General features: G+C 43.2%; 1 protein-coding gene and 1 non-coding gene across 21 annotated transcripts in view; one reads left to right on the forward strand and one right to left on the reverse strand.

Annotated features, from left to right (window-relative positions):
- Positions 1-5,242, forward strand: part of Armh1 (armadillo like helical domain containing 1) — a 46,578-nt gene extending 41,336 nt beyond the window's left edge. For 18 of the 20 annotated variants that reach the window (XM_040288550.2, XM_040288552.2, XM_040288546.2 and 15 more), the window contains 6 exons: positions 3,829-3,951; positions 4,025-4,097; positions 4,218-4,347; positions 4,441-4,518; positions 4,761-4,842; positions 4,917-5,242. In XM_040288550.2, coding sequence (XP_040144484.2) covers positions 3,829-3,951; positions 4,025-4,097; positions 4,218-4,347; positions 4,441-4,518; positions 4,761-4,842; positions 4,917-5,053 — 623 coding nt within the window. In that variant the 3' untranslated portion in view covers positions 5,054-5,242. The remainder of the gene's footprint in view (positions 1-3,828; positions 3,952-4,024; positions 4,098-4,217; positions 4,348-4,440; positions 4,519-4,760; positions 4,843-4,916) is intronic. The other 2 variants (XM_078026145.1, XM_078026146.1) reach the window with 2 other exon arrangements.
- A 2,647-nt stretch (positions 5,243-7,889) lies between these two features.
- Positions 7,890-8,005, reverse strand: LOC120891116 (U5 spliceosomal RNA). The gene has a single exon (XR_005735536.1). It is a non-coding gene; the product is annotated as a U5 spliceosomal RNA (small nuclear RNA).
- Positions 8,006-21,344: the final 13,339 nt, after the last annotated feature.

The raw sequence follows: 21,344 nt of genomic DNA on the forward strand, positions 1-21,344 counted from the left end.
GTGACAACTTAAGTTTGGGACAGTTGGGTATAATCAGCACCATAGGCTTTAAGCAAACCTCTCAAAGATGGTAGTCTTTTGTACCCTTGCTTTCTGAATGAATCTGCTATGTTTAGCCACTAGCACATCTGAAGAGTTATAATGACTGTGGTTCTTTTTTTTTAAGAGAGAGAGAGAATTTCAATATTTATTTTTCAGTGGACACAACATCTTTGTTTGTATATGGTGCTAAGGATCAAACCTGGGACGCATGCATGCCAGGCAAGCACGCTACCGCTTGAGCCACATCCCCAGCCCCATGACTGTGGTTCTTGTAGAGCATTGGACAGGGACTAGCACTTTCACTGTGGGGGTAAACAGTGACAGCTGTGAATTTAAAAACTCAATCAGAAATGATTCAGTGAGTAAATCTTCATTTTTTTCCAAGGAGCTCCAAATGGTACATAGTATAAACTGAATAGGCAGAAGTAGATATTTGTCTTCTGAAGTACTTGGGCCTGCGTGGCTAGAAAATGCTTTGTGAACAAGGAAATTCCATAAAAATATCTTTGTCCATTCATTTCTAGATCTTTTTCTTTTTTCTTTTGTGGTACTGGAAATCAGACCCAGGGCCTCACATATGCTAAAAAAGTGCTTTACCACTGAGCTACATGCCCAGCCCTCTCATCCATTCTTTTTTCTTTCTTTTTTTTCCCAGTGGCACCAAAGGTTGAACCCAGGGGAAGCTTACCACTGAGCTACATCCCTAGCCTTTTTTATTTTTTGTTTTGAGCAGGGTCTTGCTAAGTTGCTGAGGATCTCATTAAGTTGGCAAGGCTGTCCTTGAACTTGTGATCATCCTGCCTCAGCCTCCTGAGTCCCTGGAATTACAGGCATGTGCCACCTTGCCTGGCTCATCCATTCATTTCTACCCTGAATGTCCACAAAGTCATTTCTTGCTGCAGGAAGATCTCTATTAAGCACAAGCAGACATTTTTCCCAGGGTGCCCTGGCACAAGGTGCTACCAGCTTTGCCTGGATAGAGCCCAGCTGCTAATGAGAGATATACTGCAGATGACAATCAAGTATATTCAAATACAAGGAGAAACCAACCCAAAATATGAGCTGCACTAATTCAAGAGGAAAGACGAGATTTTGTAATCAAACTACAGCAAAACTAATGAGAAGGATCTGGAAGTTTCAAGCACCAGCCAGTGCAAGCTGGGGCCACCAAGCAGCCAGGCTGCAGTTCTGTCCAGAGGAGAGATCATTTGGGGAAAGCCAGGGAGGCTAGGTGTGCTTTGCACCTTCCCAGGACTGGTCCCTTTTCCTCATCAATGTTGCTGGATCTGTGATTCCAAATTATAACCATATCTGAGCAACCAGATGAGTACCTGGGATTGCAGGGGCCACCCTGGAAGGCCTAGATGAAAGGGGCAGCCCTGAGCAGTGGCAGGAAGGACATAGAAGTGTTTCTGAATGAAGCAGCTGTTTCTGAATCAAGGAAGTCCACAGAGAGAAGGGGCTGCCCCAGAAAACTCTTTTCCAGATTATCCCCAAACACTGGAAGGAGTAGTATGAGATATCCTTGAGGATTTTCCACCTGGGAGTGAATTTTCCACCTGGGAGGACAAAAAAAAGATGGGCTTTGTGTGGGGCTTCAGGAATTGAGCTGGTGTACCCCACAGCTCTGGGGCCTGAGGATGGATGGGGGCTCCCAGGGTCCGGCACAAGGGCAGGTTTGTGGAGGCAGGCTGGTTCTACTGGCAGCATTTCTGTGACTTTCCTTAGACGCATGCTGCAGTCCAAAGTGGCTCCTCCTTCCCGCCAGAGTCTCCCAGGAGGCTTCCCCTCACTCTTGTGGCATTTGCTGCTGTCAGTGTTCAGCAGCCACATAGGAGAGTTGAGTGTGCAGAGCGCAAATCACAGGATGGGGTTGTTGACTGCCTCAGTCTTAGAGCCTCCATCTCAGCGACCACTGCTTTGATAATAACAGGCAATAATGGTGTCCTGACACAGTGATAAATTGCCAGCACATGTCCATTATTAGGCACCATATGTTTGTTTGAGTTAAGCAAATAAAGTTGCCGAGTGCTGAAAGCAGTTCTTTTGGAGACCCAATCTATGCAGTCCTTTTCACTGGTCACTTCACCAGGTGCCTTGTGCCTTCCACTGTGGAGGGAGGGTCATATCCCTTCACCTTTCTGTTGTGCCTGGCTCATAGAAAGCGAGTGTTCATAGAGTGTTGTTCATTTCTCAGCTGGCAAAGAAGTATGAGGTCCCGACTTTAAAGAGCTCTCTTAAAATTGGCCCTTGGGCTGGGGTGTAGCTCTGGGATAGAGCACTTGCCTAGCATGTGCAAGGCCTGAGGTTCAATTTATAGCACTGAAATAAAAAAAGACATTTAAATTTAAAAATTATAAAAGATAAATATGTAAATAATGTAAATATGTGCTCACGCACACACACATACACACAAAATGAGGCTATTTGCTGATTCAGAGGAATGAAGCCACATGAATAGGCAAAGTCAGGCATGGTGGCACATGCCTGTCATCCAGTGGTTCAGGAGACTGAGGCAGAAGGATCTCAAGTTCAAAGTCTGCCTCAGCAACTTACTGAGGCCTTGTCTCAAGATAAAAAATTAAAAATAAAAACAGCTGGGGATGTGCCTAAGGGGTTAAGCACCCTGGTACCAAAAGAAGCTCTGCTTCATTATGGCTCCTTTCTCTTCCTTACAAAAATATTCAGTCTTCTCCCATCTTCCCAGATGTTCCCATAGCCCTCTGCTGACCCCTTTTATAGCATTTGTCACCATACTGTTAACGGCTTGCCTGTACAGGCTCAAGGAAGGTTGGTTGAGTAAATGAATTCACTCTTGTGCAGCTCCTGCCAGGACAGGCGTGCAGATGCAGTTGTGTCAAAGGCCAAGCGAGTGCTGGAAAGAGTGAATGACTAGGAAGTCTCCAGAAAAGCCTGACAGGAAATTCCCCTCAATAAATTCTAGTCCCCTCCTTCTTTCTAACCAAATTTTTTGTTCCATTTGCTTCCATCTCTCCTTGTGCACTTAGACAAAGTGCTTTACCTCTCTGTGCCTTTTTTCCTTAAATGTAAAATGGAGATGATAGTCATGGTGGTAAGTGATTATGGTGTCTATCAGTGGAATGCTGTATGGCATGAGCCAAGCAAAGGGCTCATGATGGTTAGAGAGATTCTCTACATGCTGTCTATCTTGATTCCTCCCCCTTCTCATTTGATGCCTCACACCCACACACATTTGCTTGCTCTCTCTCACCCCTTGTCCTGTTACCCAGCACAGCCAGGCTGCATGGTACTTGCCTGTAGTCCTAGCTATTCTGGAGGCAGACTTGGGAAGCTAAAACAGGAGAATTAATTCCAGATCAGCCTGGGCAACTTAACAAAAACTAAAAAGGGTTGGGGATGTAGCTCAGTAGCATAGTTCCCCAAGGTTCAAGCTCCAGTTCCTCAAAAATAAACAAAAAAACCCAGGCCCTCTTCCCATGGATTCCTCCAAGCCTAAGACAGCTCAGTTTTGTGGAACCTCAGCCTCTATGGCCTCCTTGCTGAGTGAGCTCACTATATAATCCTTGCAACCTCCTTGGGTTGCTCTGTGAGTTGTGAGACCTCCCCAACCCCCTCTTTAACCAGGAGGACAGGAATGAGGTGGCACCTTTCTGGCTCCCCAGAGGTCTGGACGTGCTGGGCAGTAAAAGGCACTAGAAAGTGTTGACAGAGAGGACAGGGTAAAGGGAAGTGAGATAATTCAAAGACTCAGCCTCTTTGATGGGGTGTAGCCTCCTGCCTCTCCATTGTCTCTGCCCTTCCCAGCCATTGAGCTGATAAAGGACCTGGTCAACTACGACGTACGCCAGTCGCTGCTCAGGGGCCTCGTGGCACTGCTAATACCATCAGTCAAGGAGATGTCCAAACTGCAGCCCAAGATCCTCACTGGTAGGACCCCCTCGGATGAGGCTGCCTGGTGGAGGGAGGGGGGCTCCTTCCTCACAGCCCCTTGCTCTCCCAGTCTCCCCGATTCTCCAGCTCACCACCCACCTGCCAGTGTTCTTGCAGCAGGCCGCGGCCGCCAAGACCATTGGGTAAGCGGGCAGTGGGTGGGGGTGGCTGTAGCAAGCCAGGCGGGTCGCTGCGGATGGCCTGCATGCCTGGCGGCACCTGAGAGTCCCAGCCTCGCGGAGCAACCTGATAACCCTGCCCAGGGTTCTGGCGCGCAGAGACCTGAGCACAGCTGAGGAGATGCTGCACATGCGCGTGGTGCACAACCTGATGGCCGCCATGGGCAACACGGACCACAGCAACAGCCAGAGGCTGGCCAGCCTCACGCTGGAGGTGAGCCCGAGGCGGTGGGGACTGTGGGGCGGAGGTGCGGGCGCTGGCGGTCACGGTCTCGGTCACGCCGCCCCTCCCACCCGCCGGCTGCAGTTCTTCGTGCAGACGTTCCCGGTGGTGGAGGAGCACGTGCGCAAGTCCATGGGGGAGGAACTCTACCAGCTCTTCCTTGTAAGTGCTCCCATCCTGCCTGGCAGGTTGGTAGGAACGTGATGGTACCCCGACCCAGCCCCCCACACAGAGTGGGCTGGGTTGCCCCCGGTTGGGCTCTCCTTCCGCTTCTCCCCTTCCCCTAAGTACCCTTCCAGTCTGGCTGGAAGCTGACCCCACCTGCAGCACCACTCTGCCCAAGCCCGATTCAAGAACACTCTGCCCTGGTACCGTAGCTGTGTCCATCTCATTGCTGTCCTCAGATCCACCGTGAGGATTTGTACATGAAAATAGATAGCATTCAGGCAGACATCTTGACAGCCAATGAAGTCAATGTTGCCAAAGGTGAGCAACAGCCAGGGACCTGGAGTGCAGGCACAGCCGGCACCCAAGCTCATGCTCACCTTTGCTGCCCACAGTGTTAGAACTTGATGGAGTCCCCAACAGCAGCTCGAGCGTTGTAGTTGACCCTGGTGATCTGAATCAGATGACTTATATCACACACTTCACGGAGGCAAAGGCACAGGAGGATGAAGAGGCGGAATCAAAGGAGTAACAAACCCGCTGTGGCAAACCAGGAAGGCCAAGGTTGTGTGGCAGGGAAGCCTGACAGATGGCAGGAATCCGGGGTCAAGTGCAGGGTGACTCTACTTGGCTCCAGAGGAGGCTGGGGTTTATGCATGCAGTGGGAAAGAAGGAAGGTTGCTGGCTGGAAAGGGTCTAATAAAAAGTCTTGATATCTGCCTATTCTGTGTGCTTGTGGAAGGGGGAGGAGATCAGCAAGAGCTATGGTGATGGCTCGGAGCACCTCTGCTTACCTAGTTAAAAATCAGGTCCCTGTTAGGTAACTCCACTTAGGCCTGTAATCTCAGTCAGGAGGCTGATGCAGGAGGATTCCAAATAGTAGGTCCATGAGAGAAGGGCCACCAACAGCCTGAAAAGTTAAGGGCCTAGCCTGAATAGAGTCCCAGGCCCTCCTCCAAGACATCATATGTACCTGCACCCCCACCCAGCCCTTATTATTTTATTTTAAGGCAGAGTCTCACTTAATTGCTTAGGCTTGAGATAGAAATTGAGCCTCTAAAGGAAAAATATCCCTGTTAAAAAATATAGAATAAAAAATTGGTAAGCAACTCATGAGCCAGACAAAGGAGCCTAAGAGATAGAAAAGGGGCCAAAATATAAGGATACACTGAACATTTCATCAATTACTTTTTAACTTTCCAGTTTCCTATAAGTTTCTGAAGCAACAAGACTTCAATAGAAGAGATCATTAACTCCATGAGTCTAATTTTGTGGGCTAACATTCAATTGGACCATGACTCTTTGGCTCAAACACCAAATAGACCACAGCTAGAGATGTTGATGTGAGCTGAAACCTACATACTAACCAGACCCCTGATGGGGAAACAGTCCCTTTGGATCGTACATATCCCACCTAATTATGTACCCTAATAAAAGCTTGGCCTCAAGCTGGCAGTACATCTCACACCCAAGATTGCCTGTATCCTGCTCTTGAGAGTGTATCTTCACCATTTACTTTCTAATATAATAACCCTTTCTCTTTTTACTAAACCAGACTCATCTTTAACATCTTTTCAAAGACCTGAAAGTTTGAAATACAGGTATCCTCTAGACCTCCTCAGACCCCACATGGTAACAGGCTGGCCTCAATTTTTTTTGTACCAGGGATTGAACCCAGGAGCATTTCCCACTGAACCACATCCCCCAACCCTTTTTTATATATTATTTATAGATAGGGTCTCACTGAGTTGCTTGGAGCTTTTAAATTGCTGAGACTGGCTTTGAATTCGAGATCTTCCTGCCTTAGCCTCCCAAACAGCGTGATTACAGGCATGTGCCACCACACCTAGGGCTAGTCTTTTTTTTTTTTTTTTTTAATTACAATGTACCTGGGCTGGGGATGTGGCTCAAGCGTAGCGCACTCGCCTGGCATGCGTGCGGCCCGGGTTCGATTCTCAGCACCACATACAAAGATGTTGTGTCCGCCGATAACTAAAAAATAAATATTAAAAAAATTCTCTCTCTCCCTCTCTCTTTAAAAAAAAAAAAAAAAACATTGCAATGTACCCTACTACGCTCTATATTCACAGCCCCTATTGCTCTATTTTTGAAGCATCATTGTTGGCTTATTCTCTATCTCATCACCGGACTGTAAGCTCCATTGGGACAGGGATATTTGTTTTGTTTACTCATACATCCCAGACATTAGGACAATGCTTGATATGCATGAATGAATAATCAAAGTATTTGAAGCAATTGTCCTTCCAAGTCAAAGGAAATGAAGTTAGATAGCAGTAATTTTACAGATTGCCACAAGAGGGCATCATAGGAGCTGATATTGTTGATCTAAAGCAGCCCAGCTTTTCTCCATCTGAACCTAAATACGGAGGAGAGAAAAGTTAAAATACAGTTGCGTTTTCCATCAAGCTAAATGGATTTCCTATTTTAAAGTGTCATTCTGGGGATGCAGCTTAGTCTAGAGAACTTGCCTATTGATGCATGTGTGTGTATGTATGTACATTACATGTATAACAGTAAAGTACTTGCCTATATAAGTGTATGTCACACACAAAGCAATCAATTATACTCTAAAGGGGGCAGGGGTATCATCATCATCATCATCATCATCATCATGATTACTGGCAGGGGCATACTGAGGGATTGAACTCGGGGGCACTGGACCACTGAACTACATCCCCAGCCTATTTTTGTATTTTATTTAGAGACAGGGTCTCACTGAGTTGCTTAGCGCCACATTTTTGCTGAGGCTGGCTTTGAACTCGTGATCCTCCTGCCTCAGCCTCCTGAGCTGCCCTACTGCACGGCTGCAGGGGTCATTTAAGGAATCTAATTCACAGGAGTGTAACACTGAGAGCCAGATTCCAAAGAGGTGTCTCTGGGCTTGTGTGAGGTGTGCAAACACTTCTCTGACAAAAGCGTTAAGAAGCGCGGAAGGCCTTTTCCCAGAACTTTTTAAAAAAATAGTATCCAATGCTGGGATGCTGGGAGGCTGAGGATCTCAAATTCAAGGACAACATGAACAACTAAAGAAGACCCTGTCTCAGAAAACAAAAAACTGGGGCTGGGGTTGTGGCGCTGTGCTGGTGCTCTCCATTACCATGCGTGAAGCACTGGATTGGATAGTCGGCAAATTGAGAAAACAACAAAAATAATACTATCAAACAAACGTATTACGCCTATCTAACTTAAAAATGAGTCTCAGAACTCAGGTAAAGCATACTCGGGAAATGAAGAAGCTAACTAGACATTCGTTATATAGTAAAAGATTTGTTGGATGGCTTGTGTTTAGCTGAGTACCAACGAAACCTTTCTACAACTACTGGGGCCTATTTTTATAGACAATTATCAGCCCTACAAGTGCAGGGCCTCAAAAAATTGGGTTAAGACTCAGAATTGTTCCTCTCCACGGAAATCTTTAGTAAAAGGCGAAAGATTTATACGATCTGAAGAGAAACCAGAGTATGCCTCCATTCTCTGGCGTACAGTCCTCCAGTAACCGTAACTACTAGAACAGCAATGGTAACTATCTACACAAGAGAGATGATGATTTCTGTTGTTATCTTGGACAATTCTGGAGAAAAAAAACGTATTTACAAGAGAGGAAATAAAGAAATAGAAAAAGAAAAATCTTCCCGTTTTAATTTAGGAAATGTCCTATGTGCAAAGCATTGTGGGTATGTAAATGATTGAGTCGCCAACTTCTGGTTTCTGGAAACACCGTAGTTGATAAGTTGTCTTGCTAGGTGTTGGGCCACCATCAGGGGGCAGAGCAGTAGCCAGATTTACGGTAATGTAGACCCCCCTCTGTCCAACTAAAGTCTGACTTTTATAATTAACACTCGAAGTAAAAATTCTGGAGGTGTAGTTCAATGATAGGGTGTTTGCCTAGCACTGGGGAGACTCTGGAATCGATTTATGGCACCGCAAAAAAATAAAAAATTTAAAGCTCAAAAATGATTGTACATTCATTTAACAAAAATGTATTGAGCACTAGCTGTGCTTGCCCTAGGAGACAGGTATCTGTGATTGTAATGGTGGTCCACTTTACATTTTGAATTAGCCCTTGCTGCTTATTTTTAAAGGATATATATTTTTTTCTTTTGCACTTCTCCCTCTCACCGCCCCCCCCCTCAAAAACTTGGGGACAGGTAACAAGATTACCTTGAGTTATCTGTTCTCCACAGGAAGGAGATATCACCAGAAGAATTAGGAAGTGACTGTCTCCTAAATTAACAAGTGAATTTTCAACACACCATCAAGGCACAACTGGAGGGGCTGGGGAGGTGGCTCAAGCGGTAGCGCGCTCGCCTAGCATGCGTGCGGCCCGGGTTCGATCCTCAGCAGCACCACATACCAACAAAGATGTTGTGTCCGCCGAGAACTAAGAAAAAATAAATAAATGTTAAAATTCTCTCTCTCTCTCTCTCTGTCCCCCTCTCTCACTCTCTCTTAAAAAAAAAATTAAAAAAAAAAAAAAAAAAAAAAAAAAAAAAGGCACAACTGGAATGTAGCCTTTTAATAGCTTCTTTGAAAGCTCTATAATTTTTCCTTATGGGCAAAATCACAGCCTCTTGGACAGGAGTCTCCAGTGTATCTCCTTTGCTAGCAAAAAGTAAAACTTCTTTTTTCTTTTTCTCAAAACCATGCCCTGGTTATTGGATTAGCATCAGGGACAGGGACTGAGCTTTTGGTAACATGATGAGGATTAACAGACAATTCAAAGACACAGGATCCAAAGAAAGTAAAGTTGGGAGGACATTCTCAGCAGAAAGGAACCAAAACAGTGTGAACCCAGTTATGGGAAGGCAAGTGGCTAAATGACAGGGACCTAGTGTTTTTGTTTGGTTGGTTGTTTAGATGGGGTCTTGGTAAATTGCCCAAGATGGCCTTAAATTTGTGATCCTCCTGCCTCCGTGTGCCTCCCCCTGTAGCTGGGTTTACAACAAGTGGGTCAACCAGTTGGGCATGATGGCATATAGTACAGGAGATATGTGACACCTTACCCATCCAAGAACCACAATCTTGTGTGTGTGGCTACTAAACTACATTTTTAATTTTTAATTTGAGACAGGGTCTGGGGATTGAACTCTGGGGCACTCTACCACTGAACTACATCCTCTGCTTTTTTTAATTTATTTTTTAAATATTATTTTAAAAATTGTAGATGGACACAATAACTTTATTTTGTTTATTGATTTTTAAAGGTGCTAAGGATCAAACCCAGTGCTTCACACATATTAGGCAAGTGCTCAACCACTGAGCCACTATCCTAGCATTTATTTTATTTTTTAATTTTGTGACAGGATCTTGCTAAATTGCCCAGGCTGGCCTCAAACTTGCAATCCTCCTGTCTTAGCTTCCTGAGGTTTTAGGATTTACAGGTGTGTGCCACTGAGCTCAGCATCTAACTGATTCATTCTTTTAAACAACTACTGGCTCTTTGGGTCTGCTAGCTACAGCAGCCATTCCTGCCAGCCATTCCCACCAGCAGGGGCTCAATAGGGGCTCTTTCTATTAAGGATCTTATTGTCCAAATAAGATCCTCAGAAGGAGGCTGAGCTCTGTATCTAAATCCAGGGATTCAAGGGCCTCTCTGACAGCCCCCACTTCTATAAGGGGCTGAAGGACTGTTTTATACATATTCATGAAGATATTATAGCCAAGTTGTAGTAGTTGATCAGTTCTCAAGAACAACTGCTTTCATGCAGAATTGGCACTGGCTAGAAAACCTCTAATTTCATCAAGACTGTGTTCGGCATGAACCTTGTTTACCTGTTTGAGGCCAGTGATCTACTTGAGAGTGAGAACATGATGCACTTACAGGTGTCTCTTCTTGAGCTGTCAGGGAAAACCAAGACAGAGGGGTTACAGAGGAGGCATGGACATTGGTGTCAAGTTCTCAGAGAAGCAGGAGTGGAACTTCAATGATGTCATCACAAAGGCTGGTTAGTGTCATAGGGCTGCAGATGAGTCAACCCAACAAGTGGGTCAACCAGTTGGGCATGATGGCATATGGTACAGGAGGCATCTCTACAACCCAAAAAAGTGTATCCTGCCACCCACAGACCACTCCACCATCATCTCCACCATCAGATGAACACAAAAATGTGCTAGCCAGGTAGGTATGATGACTTTAGGGACCAAGAAGCTCATCTACCACAAGTGTGGCAACTCCTCATGTCCCTGCAGATGGGCTAGACACTCATGTGCCAACCAGAGTGGCAAGATCTTTTTTCCCCCCACATATTTTTTTTTAGAATTGGTACATTATATTTGTACATAATGATGGTCAAAGTGGCCAGATCTTTGGTTTGGGGTAGCCCATATATTACTCCAAGTACTGCCCACAAGGCCAACAGCATCTGGGCTCCATTGGGCATTAGCAATTACCGGAGCCTAAGGGAGACTCCAGAGTAACTCCCCTGCTCTATTGAGGTACATGGGTGTGCTATCTACTGTCTCTTTACATCGTTGCCCTGTGTGGATTTGGGGATGGGTGTGGGGGGAGGGTCTGTGGCTGGTTTTTGTTTTTTTCACATTTTCAGTGCTGCACACAGAGAGTCTATGACAGCTGTGTGGGATCAGGCCAATAGGGGATATTTCTCCCCAATCCTGTCTTGGTTCCTTCACAGGACTGAGCCAGGCTGAAAATAATGGGGGAAGGCCATATCTAGGTATATAAGGAGTGGGAGCCCTATCAGGGCACATGTAAGCACTGAATTTCCCAGCTGTGTTGAGGAGAGTGGAATAGGGAGACAACTAGTCCCAAATGGTTTTCAGTTTCCTTTCCTTGCGATCAGGTTGTGGTTTCTGAACCCACAGAAATTATAGGCAAGCTTAACAAAGGAAAAAATTAACTTCATTTTTCAGAGAAATGGGGTGATAATGGAGTAACATCAATCCCTTGAGAGCCAGGCCACAATCATAAAATGTAAAATGTTTTAGGATTGAATTTCCCCAGGATCCTCAGACAGACAATCCTGACTTCTTCTGGAGCCCAATGGGGAAACTGAGACCCAGGCAAGACAATGGATTTTCCAGTAGTTGAGGTAAACTTAGGCCCCTTCCTTATACTACCCGCCTCTCCACTTCAGGGCTCTCAGTGGATTTTTGTTTTGGCATGCCTGGCTCAAAACTCCTTTTTTTTTTTTTGGTACCAAGGATTGAACTCAGGGGCACTAGACCACTGAGCCACCTCCCCAGCCCTATTTTGCATTTTATTTAGAGATAAGGTCTCACTGAGTTGTTTAATGCCTCACTTTTTTAAAAGCTTTTTTTAGTTATACATGGACACAATATTTTTGTTTATTTATTTTTATGTGGTGCTGAGGATCAAACCCAGTGCCCCACATGTGCGAGGCAAGGGTTCTGCCACTGAACCACAACCCTAGCCCAGCTTTTGCTGAGGCTGGCTTTGAACTTGCTATCCTCCTGCCTCAGCCTCCCGAGCCTGCACCACCGCTCCCAACCTCAAAACTCTATTTTTAGAGTCTTTAAAATCTCTCAATGATGCCTTTCTTTATTTTCCCCCCTTTCCTTTTTGTTAGAATCTCAATTTGTAGCTCTTTCCCAAATTATGAAGAGTATCAGCTAGAAATGTTTTCAACTAAAGAAAAACATGAAAAAATGTAACTTAAAGAAATAGGTGGATTCTTGTGGGCTGGGGATATAGCTCAGTTGGTAGAGTGCTTGTCTTGCATGCCTAAGGCCCTGGATTCAATCCCCAGCCCCACAAACAGAGAAGAAATAGGTGAGTATTTGTTTTGCTACACCAGGTTTTTGTTTTGGTTTTCACACAAGAAGTAAAAATGTTTTTTTGTTTTTTTTTTTAAAGAGAGAGAGAGAGAGGAGAGAGAGAGAGAGAGAGAGAGAATTTTTAATATTTTATTTTTTAGTTCTCGGCGGACACAACATCTTTGTTGGTATGTGGTGCTGAGGATCGAACCCGGGCCGCACGCATGCCAGGTGAGCGTGCTACCGCTTGAGCCACATCTCCAGCCCCAAGAAGTAAAAATGTTGAAAAAAAAATTTTAAGTATGGATTTAGGTGGTTGCTAGCATTGGTTCTATTGCTCAATCATCAAGAACCCTCCTGGGGCCTTTCTGATTTGCTGTCCTGAGTGTGTGGACTTTTTAACCTGATGACTCTTGCCTCATGATGACGAGTTGGGTGTCACAACTCCAGAAAGAACATCCATTCCATATCCAAGGCAAGAATAAAAGGATGACACAAGTAAAGATAACCTCTATGTCATTCCCTTCTATTAGAGAAAAACCTCTTGCCCACAAACCCCCAGAACACTCCTGCTTCCATCTCATTGACCAGAAGTGTGTCATGTGTCCAATTCTAATTGCACAGGATTCTGGGAAAGCAAGTATAAAGCCTTCTCTGTGCCTAATGTGAAGATGAAAAAGGAAGGAGGGGAAGTTGGGAATGGCTTGCTGGGTTAGCCACCAACCATGTGTCACAAACAATTGGATCATTTGTTTTCTATCTTCCTTTTGGAAGGAATCTTCATCCTGATGCCTTTTGGATGAATCTTCACCCTGATCTCTTTGCTCACAATTTCATTTGGGCTGTATCCATTCTGTAATTCAATCCATGTATGGATTTCAACTATTGAAATTTTCAAACCCAGCAATTCCAATTCCAATTCTATTTTTTTTTTTTGGTTCTTGTTTGTTCCTGCCTTATATTAATAATATCCTTCCTTGGCCAGGCATAGTGGTGCATGCCTGTAATCCCAGTGGCTTGGGAGGCTGAGGCAGGAGGATTGTGATTTCAAAGCCATCCTCAGCAAAAAGTGAGGTACTAAGCAACTCAGTGAGACCCTGTCTCTAAATAAAATACAAAATAAGGCTGAGGATGTAGCTCAGTGGTCTAGTGCCCCTGAGTTCAATCCCCGGTACCCCCCAAAATAATAATATATCTTCCCTTGTCTTTTGAAGAAAATTTGTTATGCTTATTTAAAATTCTGTCAGATCTATTTTTTGTATGTGTGCTAGGGATGGAACACATGACCTTATGCATGTGAGGCAAGCACTCTACCAACTGAGATATATCCCCAGCCCAGATCTATTAATTCTACCTCATCTAATATTAGTTTCTCAGTGTGTTGTTTTGCCATTGTTGTAAATGTTCCCCTTTAAGTTTATATAACCTCAGATATGTCAGTGAAGTTGCAGTGGAAGGGTAAAGCCCAGACCCTAAGGTATGCATGCAGGAGATGAAGAAGTAAAGTTTAAGGTCCACTGGTCTGGCTCTACCTGGCCAGGCTATGGTACTGGGATGGTGCTGCTGTTTTTCTGCCCTACTGTGGTAATAGGGCAAGTAATGATTGTCAAAGTTAAAATTGGTACAAATTTAGTTTTAAAGATGTCAATTGTGGCTGAGGATGTAGCTTGGTGGTGAAGTGCCTACCTAATGTGTGAGTCTCTGGGTTCTCTACACCTAGCACCATAAAAAAATTTTTTAAAAAAGTCAATTGCAGTGATGCAAGGTTAGTTCAACATATGGAAATCATTAAATGTAATTCATCACATCAATAGACTCAAAGATAAAAATCATATGATCCTCTCAATAGATGCTGAGAAAGCACTTGATAAAATACAACATCCCTTCATGTTAAAAACATTAGAAAAACTAGTGATAAAAAAGAATATATCTCAACATTGTAAAGGCTATCTATGCTAAGCCCCAGGCCAATATCATCCTAAATGGAGAAAAACTGAAAGCATTCCTTCTAAAAACTGGAACAAGACAGGCATGTCCTCTTTCACCACTTCTATTTAACATAGCTCTTGAAACACTAGCCAGAGCAATCAGACGAAAGAAATTAAAGAGGGGCTGGGGATGTGGCTCAAGCGGTAGCACACTCGCTTGGCATGCGTGCGGCCCAGGTTCGATCCTCAGCACCACATACCAACAAAGATGTTGTGTCCGCCAAGAACTAAAAAATAAATATTAAAAATTCTCTCTCTCTCTCCCCTCTCTCACTCTCTCTTTTAAAAAAAAAAGAAAGAAATTAAAGGGATATGGATAGGAAAAGAACTCAAATTATCACTATTTGCAGACAATATGATTCTATACCTAGAAGACCCAAAACATTCCACCAGAAATCTCCTAGAACTAATAAATGAATTCAGCAAAATAGCTGGATATAAAATCAACATCCATAAACCAAAGGCATTTCTATACATCAGTGACAAATCCACTAAAAGAGAAACTAGGAAAACTACCCCATTTACAAGAGCCTCAAAATAAAAAATACTTGGGAAAAAACTTAATGAAAGAGATGAAAGACCTCTACAATGAAAACTGCAACACACTAAAGAAAGAAATTAAAGAAGACCTCAGAAGATGGAAAGATCTCCCTTGTTCTTAGATAGGCAGAATTAGTATTGTCTAAGTGACCATACCTCCAAAAGCACTATACAGATTCAATGCAATCCCAATCAAAGTTCCAATGACATTCCTTATAGAATAGAAAAAGCGGGCTGGGGATGTGGCTCAAGCGGTAGCGCGCTCGCCTGGCGTGCGTGGGGCCCGGGTTTGATCCTCAGTACCACATACAAAAAAACAAAGATGTAGTGTCCCCCAAGAACTAAGAAAAAATAAATAAATATTAAAATTCTCTCTCTCTCTCTCTGACCCCTTCTCTCTCTCAAAAAAAAAAAAAAAAGAATAGAAAAAGCAATCATGAAATTCATCTGGAAAAATAAGAGACCCAGAATAGCCAAAGCAATCTTTAGCAAGAAGAATGAAGCTGGTGCCATTACTATTCCAGACCTTAAACTATTCTACCGAGCAACAGTAACAAAACAGCATGGTATTGGCACCAAAACAGACCTGTAGAACAATGGTACAGAATAGAGGAAACAAAGTCTAACCCACATAACTACAGTTATATTAGACAAAGGTGCCAAAAATGTACGTTGGTGATAGCCTCTTCAACAAATAGTGCTGTGATAACTAGAAATCTACATATAACAAAATGAAAGTAAACCTCTATCTATCACCATGCACAAAACTCAAACTCAAGGACCTAGGAATTAAACCAGAGACCTTGCACCTAATGGAAGAAAAAGTAGGCCCAAATCTCTATCATGTCAGATTAGTCCCCAAATTTCTTAATAAGACTCCTATAGCACAAGAATTAAAACAAAGAATCAATAAATGGGATGGATTCAAACTAAAGCTTCTCAGAAAAAGAATCTGTGAGGGGAATAGAGAGCCTACGGAATGGAAGCAAATCGTTACCACAAGCACATCAGACAGAGCACTAATCTCTAAGGTATATAAAGCACTCAAAAACCTTAACACACACACACAAAAAAAGCCAATCAATAAATGGGCCAAGGTACTGAACAGACACTTCTCAGAAGAGGATACAGAATTAATCAATAAACATGAATAAAAGTTCAGTATCACTAGCAATTAGAGAAATGCAAATCAAAACCACTAAGATTTCATCTCATTCCAGTCAGAATGGCATCCATCAAAAATACAAACACAAATAAGTGTTGGCAAGGATGTGGGGAAAAAGGCACATTCACACATTGCTGATGGGACTGCAAATTGGTGCAGTCAATATGGAAAGCAGTATGGAGATTCCTTGGAAAACTTGGAATGGAACCACCATTTTACCCATCTATCCCACTCCTTGGTTAAAAATGGCATGCTACAGGGACACAGCTATATCAATGTTTATAGCAGCACAATTCACAATAGCTAAACTGTGGAACCAACCTAGATACCCTTCAGTAGATGAATGGATAGGGAAAATTTGTTATATATCACAATGGAACATTACTCAGCATTAAAAGAGAGTAAAATCATGGCATTTGCAGGTAAATGGATGGAGTTGAAGAATATAATGCTAAGTGAAGCAAGCCAATCCCCCAAAACCAAAGGCCAAATTTTTCTTTGATATGAGGATGCTGACTCATAATGGTGATGGAGGGGGAGCATGGGAGGAATGAAGGAACTTTAGATAGGGAAAAGGGGAGGGAGGGGAAGATAGGGGGTAAGTGGGTAGGAATGATGGTGAAATGAGTTATACATCAATACCCTGAGTACATGAAGGAAGACACAAAAGGTGTGAAAATATTTTGTGTACAATCAGTGACTTGAAAAATTGTGCTTTATATGTGTAACATGAAATGAACTGCATTCTGCCATCATGTATAGCAAATTAGAATAATTAAATAATTTAATAAAAAATAAAATATCTATTGTATAAAGAAAAGTCAATTGCAAGCCAGACATCATGGCCCATGCCTGCAGTTCCAGATACTTGGGGCTGAGGCAGGGGGATTGCTGAAACTCAGGAAGAAAAGATGTCAACTGGATGCTTGGGTTGTGGCTCAGCATTAGAGTGCTCGCCTAGCACATGTGAGGCCCTGGGGTTCAATCCTCAGTACCACATAATAATAAATGAATAAAAAATAGGTATTGTGTCCAACTACAAAAAAAATTTTAAAAAAAGATGATGTCAATTATAATTCTGGAATTGGACAACATGTCACTTCATAAAATAGAATAAGTATTCCAATGAGCTGAGTGGAATTTAGTTTGAGGACTGGGGATGTAGCTGAATGGTACAGTGCTTGTCCAGCATGTGTGAGGCCCTGAGTTTTTTGTTTGTTTTGTTTTGGTTTTTTTTTTTTTTTTTTTTGGTACCAGGGATTGAACTCACATTGAGCCACATCCCCAGCCCTATTTTGTATTTTACATAGAGACAGGGTCTCACTCAGTTGCTTAGGGACTCTCTAAGTTACCAAGGCTGGCTTTGAATTTACGATCCTCCTGCCTCAGCCTCCTGAGCCACTGGGATTACAGGTGACTGTCACCATGCCCGGCTGGGTCTGTTCTTTAACACTACAAAAATAAAACAAAATATCAGGGCTTGGGGTGTAGCTCAGTACTAGAGTATGTGCTTAGCATGCATGAGGTTCTTGGTTAAAGCACTAAAAATAAATTAAAATATCTATTAGTCAGAATTCTCCTTTCTGATCACACTAACCTATCTGCCAAAGTCAACCACTCTTCTGAATCTTTTGAACCATTGAGTTATATCCCCAGCAGCCCCCCCCCACACACTTTTTTTTTTTGAGACAGGGTCTTGTTAAGTTGCTGAGGGGCTCAGCAAATTGTTGAGGCAGGTCTTGAACTTGTGATCCTCTTGCCTTAGCCTCCTAAATTGCTAGGATTATAGGCATATGACACTAAGTCTAACTCCTGAATCTTAAATGTTTACACATATCTTTATTCCTTTATTACATAATTATCCATTAATTTTTCTCTGTCTTCTGGCTCTCATCTTCAACACTTCACCAGGGCTGTTCAAAGTCACCATTGACTCAGATGCTAGCAAATTCAAAGGACACTTCTGTGTCCTCTTCTTACTTGACTTCAGAGCAGCTCTACAGTTGCTTCCTCCTTTATTCCCCTCATTGGCTTCCAAGATCCCCCACCCCCTGATTTTCCTCATTCCTTCAAACCACCCTAATCTAATCTCCTTTGCTGGCTTCTCCTCCCTTGTCCTATCTCAAAATGTCAACATGTCCCATGGTTCAATTATGTTCTTCTCATCTCTATCTAAACCCTCTTCCTAAGAGATCTCATTCAGTTTAATGACTCCAACATCTATAAAATGCTGACTGCCAAATCTGTCTCTAACCTCTCCCTGGGCTTCTAGTTTGTATATTCAATTGCTGACTTGAGTCCTCCATTCAAATGACTCAGACATCACAGACTTAACATGTACAAAATAAAACCCTTGATTTACTTCTTTCTGGTTATAAACCCCACTCCACTATTTCATAAAATGGCTCATCATCCACACAGTTTCTCTAGCCAGAAACCAGAAGTCATGATTATCCGTCATTCTTTTTTTTCTTAATTATTTTTTAGTTGTAGATGGACAAAATACCTTTCTTTATTTTCATGTGATACCAGGATCAACCCAGTGCCTCCCACATGCTCCATGCTCTATCACTGAGCCACAACCCCAGGTCTATCCCTCATTCATCACATCCAATACAAGACTCATCACTCCACCTCCCAAATGCCCAATTTATTTCTTTGTTCTGGTAGTGGTGAGTTACATCCCCAGCCCTTTTTAGTTTTTATTTTGAAATAGGGTCTCACTAAATTACCCAGGCTGAGCTGGGTATGGTGGCACATGTCTATAATCCCAGTGGCTCAGGACGCTGAGGCAGGAGGATGGCGCCTCAGCAACTAGAAAGTATCAAGTATCAAAATTAAAATTAAAAACGGCTGGGGATGTAGGTCACTGGCAAAGTGCCTCTGGGTTCAATCTCCAGTACCAAAAAAAGAAAAGTTATAATAAATAAATTGCCCAGGCTGGCCCTTGAATTTGCAATTCTCCTGCCCCTCAGAAGTTAAACTCCCAAGTATTTAGGATTATAGGCATGTGCCACTGTGCCCAACTCACAAAAATGCACCTTGAATCCATCCATCCTTGTAGCTACATTGCCATTGTCACTGACTTAGGCTAAGCCAACATAATCTCTTGCCTACAAAATGGCCTTCTCACTTCCAGTCTTGCTTCCTTCAAATCTGCTACCCACACAGCAGCAAGCCTGATCGACATACAGTAAAATCTGACTTGGGAGATAAATTTTAATGGAAGTCAATTTGAAAGTCAGAGATCTTGTCACTTTCCTGTCTAAAATTCCTTAATAGGGGCTGGGAATGTGGCTCAGGCGGTAGCACGCTCGTCTGGCATGCGTGCGGCTGGGTTTGATCCTCAGCACCACATACCAACAAAAATGTTGTGTCCGCCGAGAACTAAAAAATAAATATTAAAAATTCTCTCTCTCTCTCTCTCTCTCTCTCCCTCTCCTCTCTCACTCTCTCTTTAAAAATAAAATAAAATAAAATAAAATTCCTTAATAATTTCTCTTTAGAATAAAAGCCAAAATTATTATATTAAGTTACAAGATGCTAAATTGTCTCACCCAACTCACCCCTTAGACTTCATCTCATGCTCCTTCCTTCTTTACCCATTACCTTCCAGCCACACTGGCTTCTTTTAATTCTTCAAACACCAAGTTCTTTCATATTTCATGGATTTTGCATATATTATTTATTCTCAGTTCTTAGCCTGGAGGGCTCTCCATTCCTTCCTGTCCATTTTGGCATGGGTGTCTCTAGGTTAATTGTCACTGCAAAAATTTGTGTGAGGCACTAGGAATTGAACCCAGGTCTCCTGCATGCTATCCAAGAATGATACCACTGAGTTATATCACCAATCCTTATTTTTTTTTTTAATATTTATTTTTTTTTAGTTTTCGGCGGACACAACATCTTTGTTTGTATGTGGTGCTGAGGATGGAACCGGGGCCGCATGCATGCCAGGCGAGCGCACTACGCTTGAGCCACATCCCCAGCCCCCCCAATCCTTTATTTTGAGACAGATTCTAAGTTGCCCAGCTGACCTACAACTTGTGATTCTCCTGCCTCAGTCTCCCAAGTAATCAGGCCTAAATGCAATCCCTAGTATCTCTCTCTCTCTCTCTGTCACACTCACACCAAACACACATACACACACACGCACACCCAAGAAAGAAAAAAGATATAATTTAAAGATATTACTTGGGGGCTGGGGATGTGGCTCAAGCGGTAGCGCGCTCGCCTGGCATGCGTGCGGCCCGGGTTCGATCCTCAGCACCACATACAAAGATGTTGTGTCCGCCGAGAACTAAAAAAAATAAATAAATATTAAAAATTCTCTCTCTCTATCTCTCTCTCTCTCTCCTCTCTCTCTCTTTAAAAAAAAAAAATATTACTTGGGCTGGGTGCAGTGTGGCACACCTATGATCCCAGTTATTTGGGCTTAAGTTAGAGGACAGAGACCTGCCTGGGCAAACCATAGGTAAGATCCAGACTCAAAAGTAATTAAACAAAACTAATCTTAATTGGCTTTTACTTTTTATTCTAGAGTCAAGCAACACCTCACCCCGTAATATGTTTGAGCTAAGTAGAGGGGCTAGGCAGAGAAAGCTGAGGAAATCAGAAAGAACAAGAATTGCATTGTTTCAATCTTACTTTCCCTTTTAAAGGTTAAAGAGAAAGAAACTCCTTCCGCTAAAACTCGCTTGTTTGAGAATTTTGCTATTATCTCTCACTTCTGATTTCTCCAAGAGATTGTGTGTGTTGCCGGGGACTGAACCTAAGGCCTCAGACAAGCTAGGCCAGCGTTTTACCACCCTAACACCCCAGGGAATTTTAGTTTCACCAGCGGGGCCGGTGCTAGAGCTCAGTCCAAACCAAAGGATTCCTATTAATTTAACACTTGTTACTTCTTTCTGCCCTCCGTTCTTATCAAAAACATTAGATCAAGGATAGGAACTATGTACCTTGTTCACTACTACTATCTCTAGTCTAGAACCAAGCATACCACATGGTAGGCACTCAATAAATATGTACTGAGTCATTGTTTTCGAAAATTTACATCTAACTTCTCCACTGGGGAAAGCATACATGCCCCTTGTGCAAAACAGGAAATCAAGAGTCAAACTTCTAACTTCTCGGATCACCGAACTTGTAACTGAAGAAACTAAGATTTGAACCCAGGTCTGTAAAGTCCCAGAACCCTCAGTCAAACACATACAGAAGTTTCCCTGTTTGGGGAACCCTAACAACGAAGAACCGAACCCGGCATTAAACCGGGAACACAGAGCTTCCAATTCGCTGGCCTGGCGAAGTTCCCAGCAGGCACAGCGCGCGGGGTGTGGCCAGACGAATGGGCGGTCCTGTGCGTCCGACTATCGGCC

Source organism: Ictidomys tridecemlineatus, chromosome 11 (genome assembly GCF_052094955.1).
Source record: "Ictidomys tridecemlineatus isolate mIctTri1 chromosome 11, mIctTri1.hap1, whole genome shotgun sequence".
Taxonomy (NCBI): Eukaryota; Metazoa; Chordata; class Mammalia; order Rodentia; family Sciuridae; genus Ictidomys; species Ictidomys tridecemlineatus.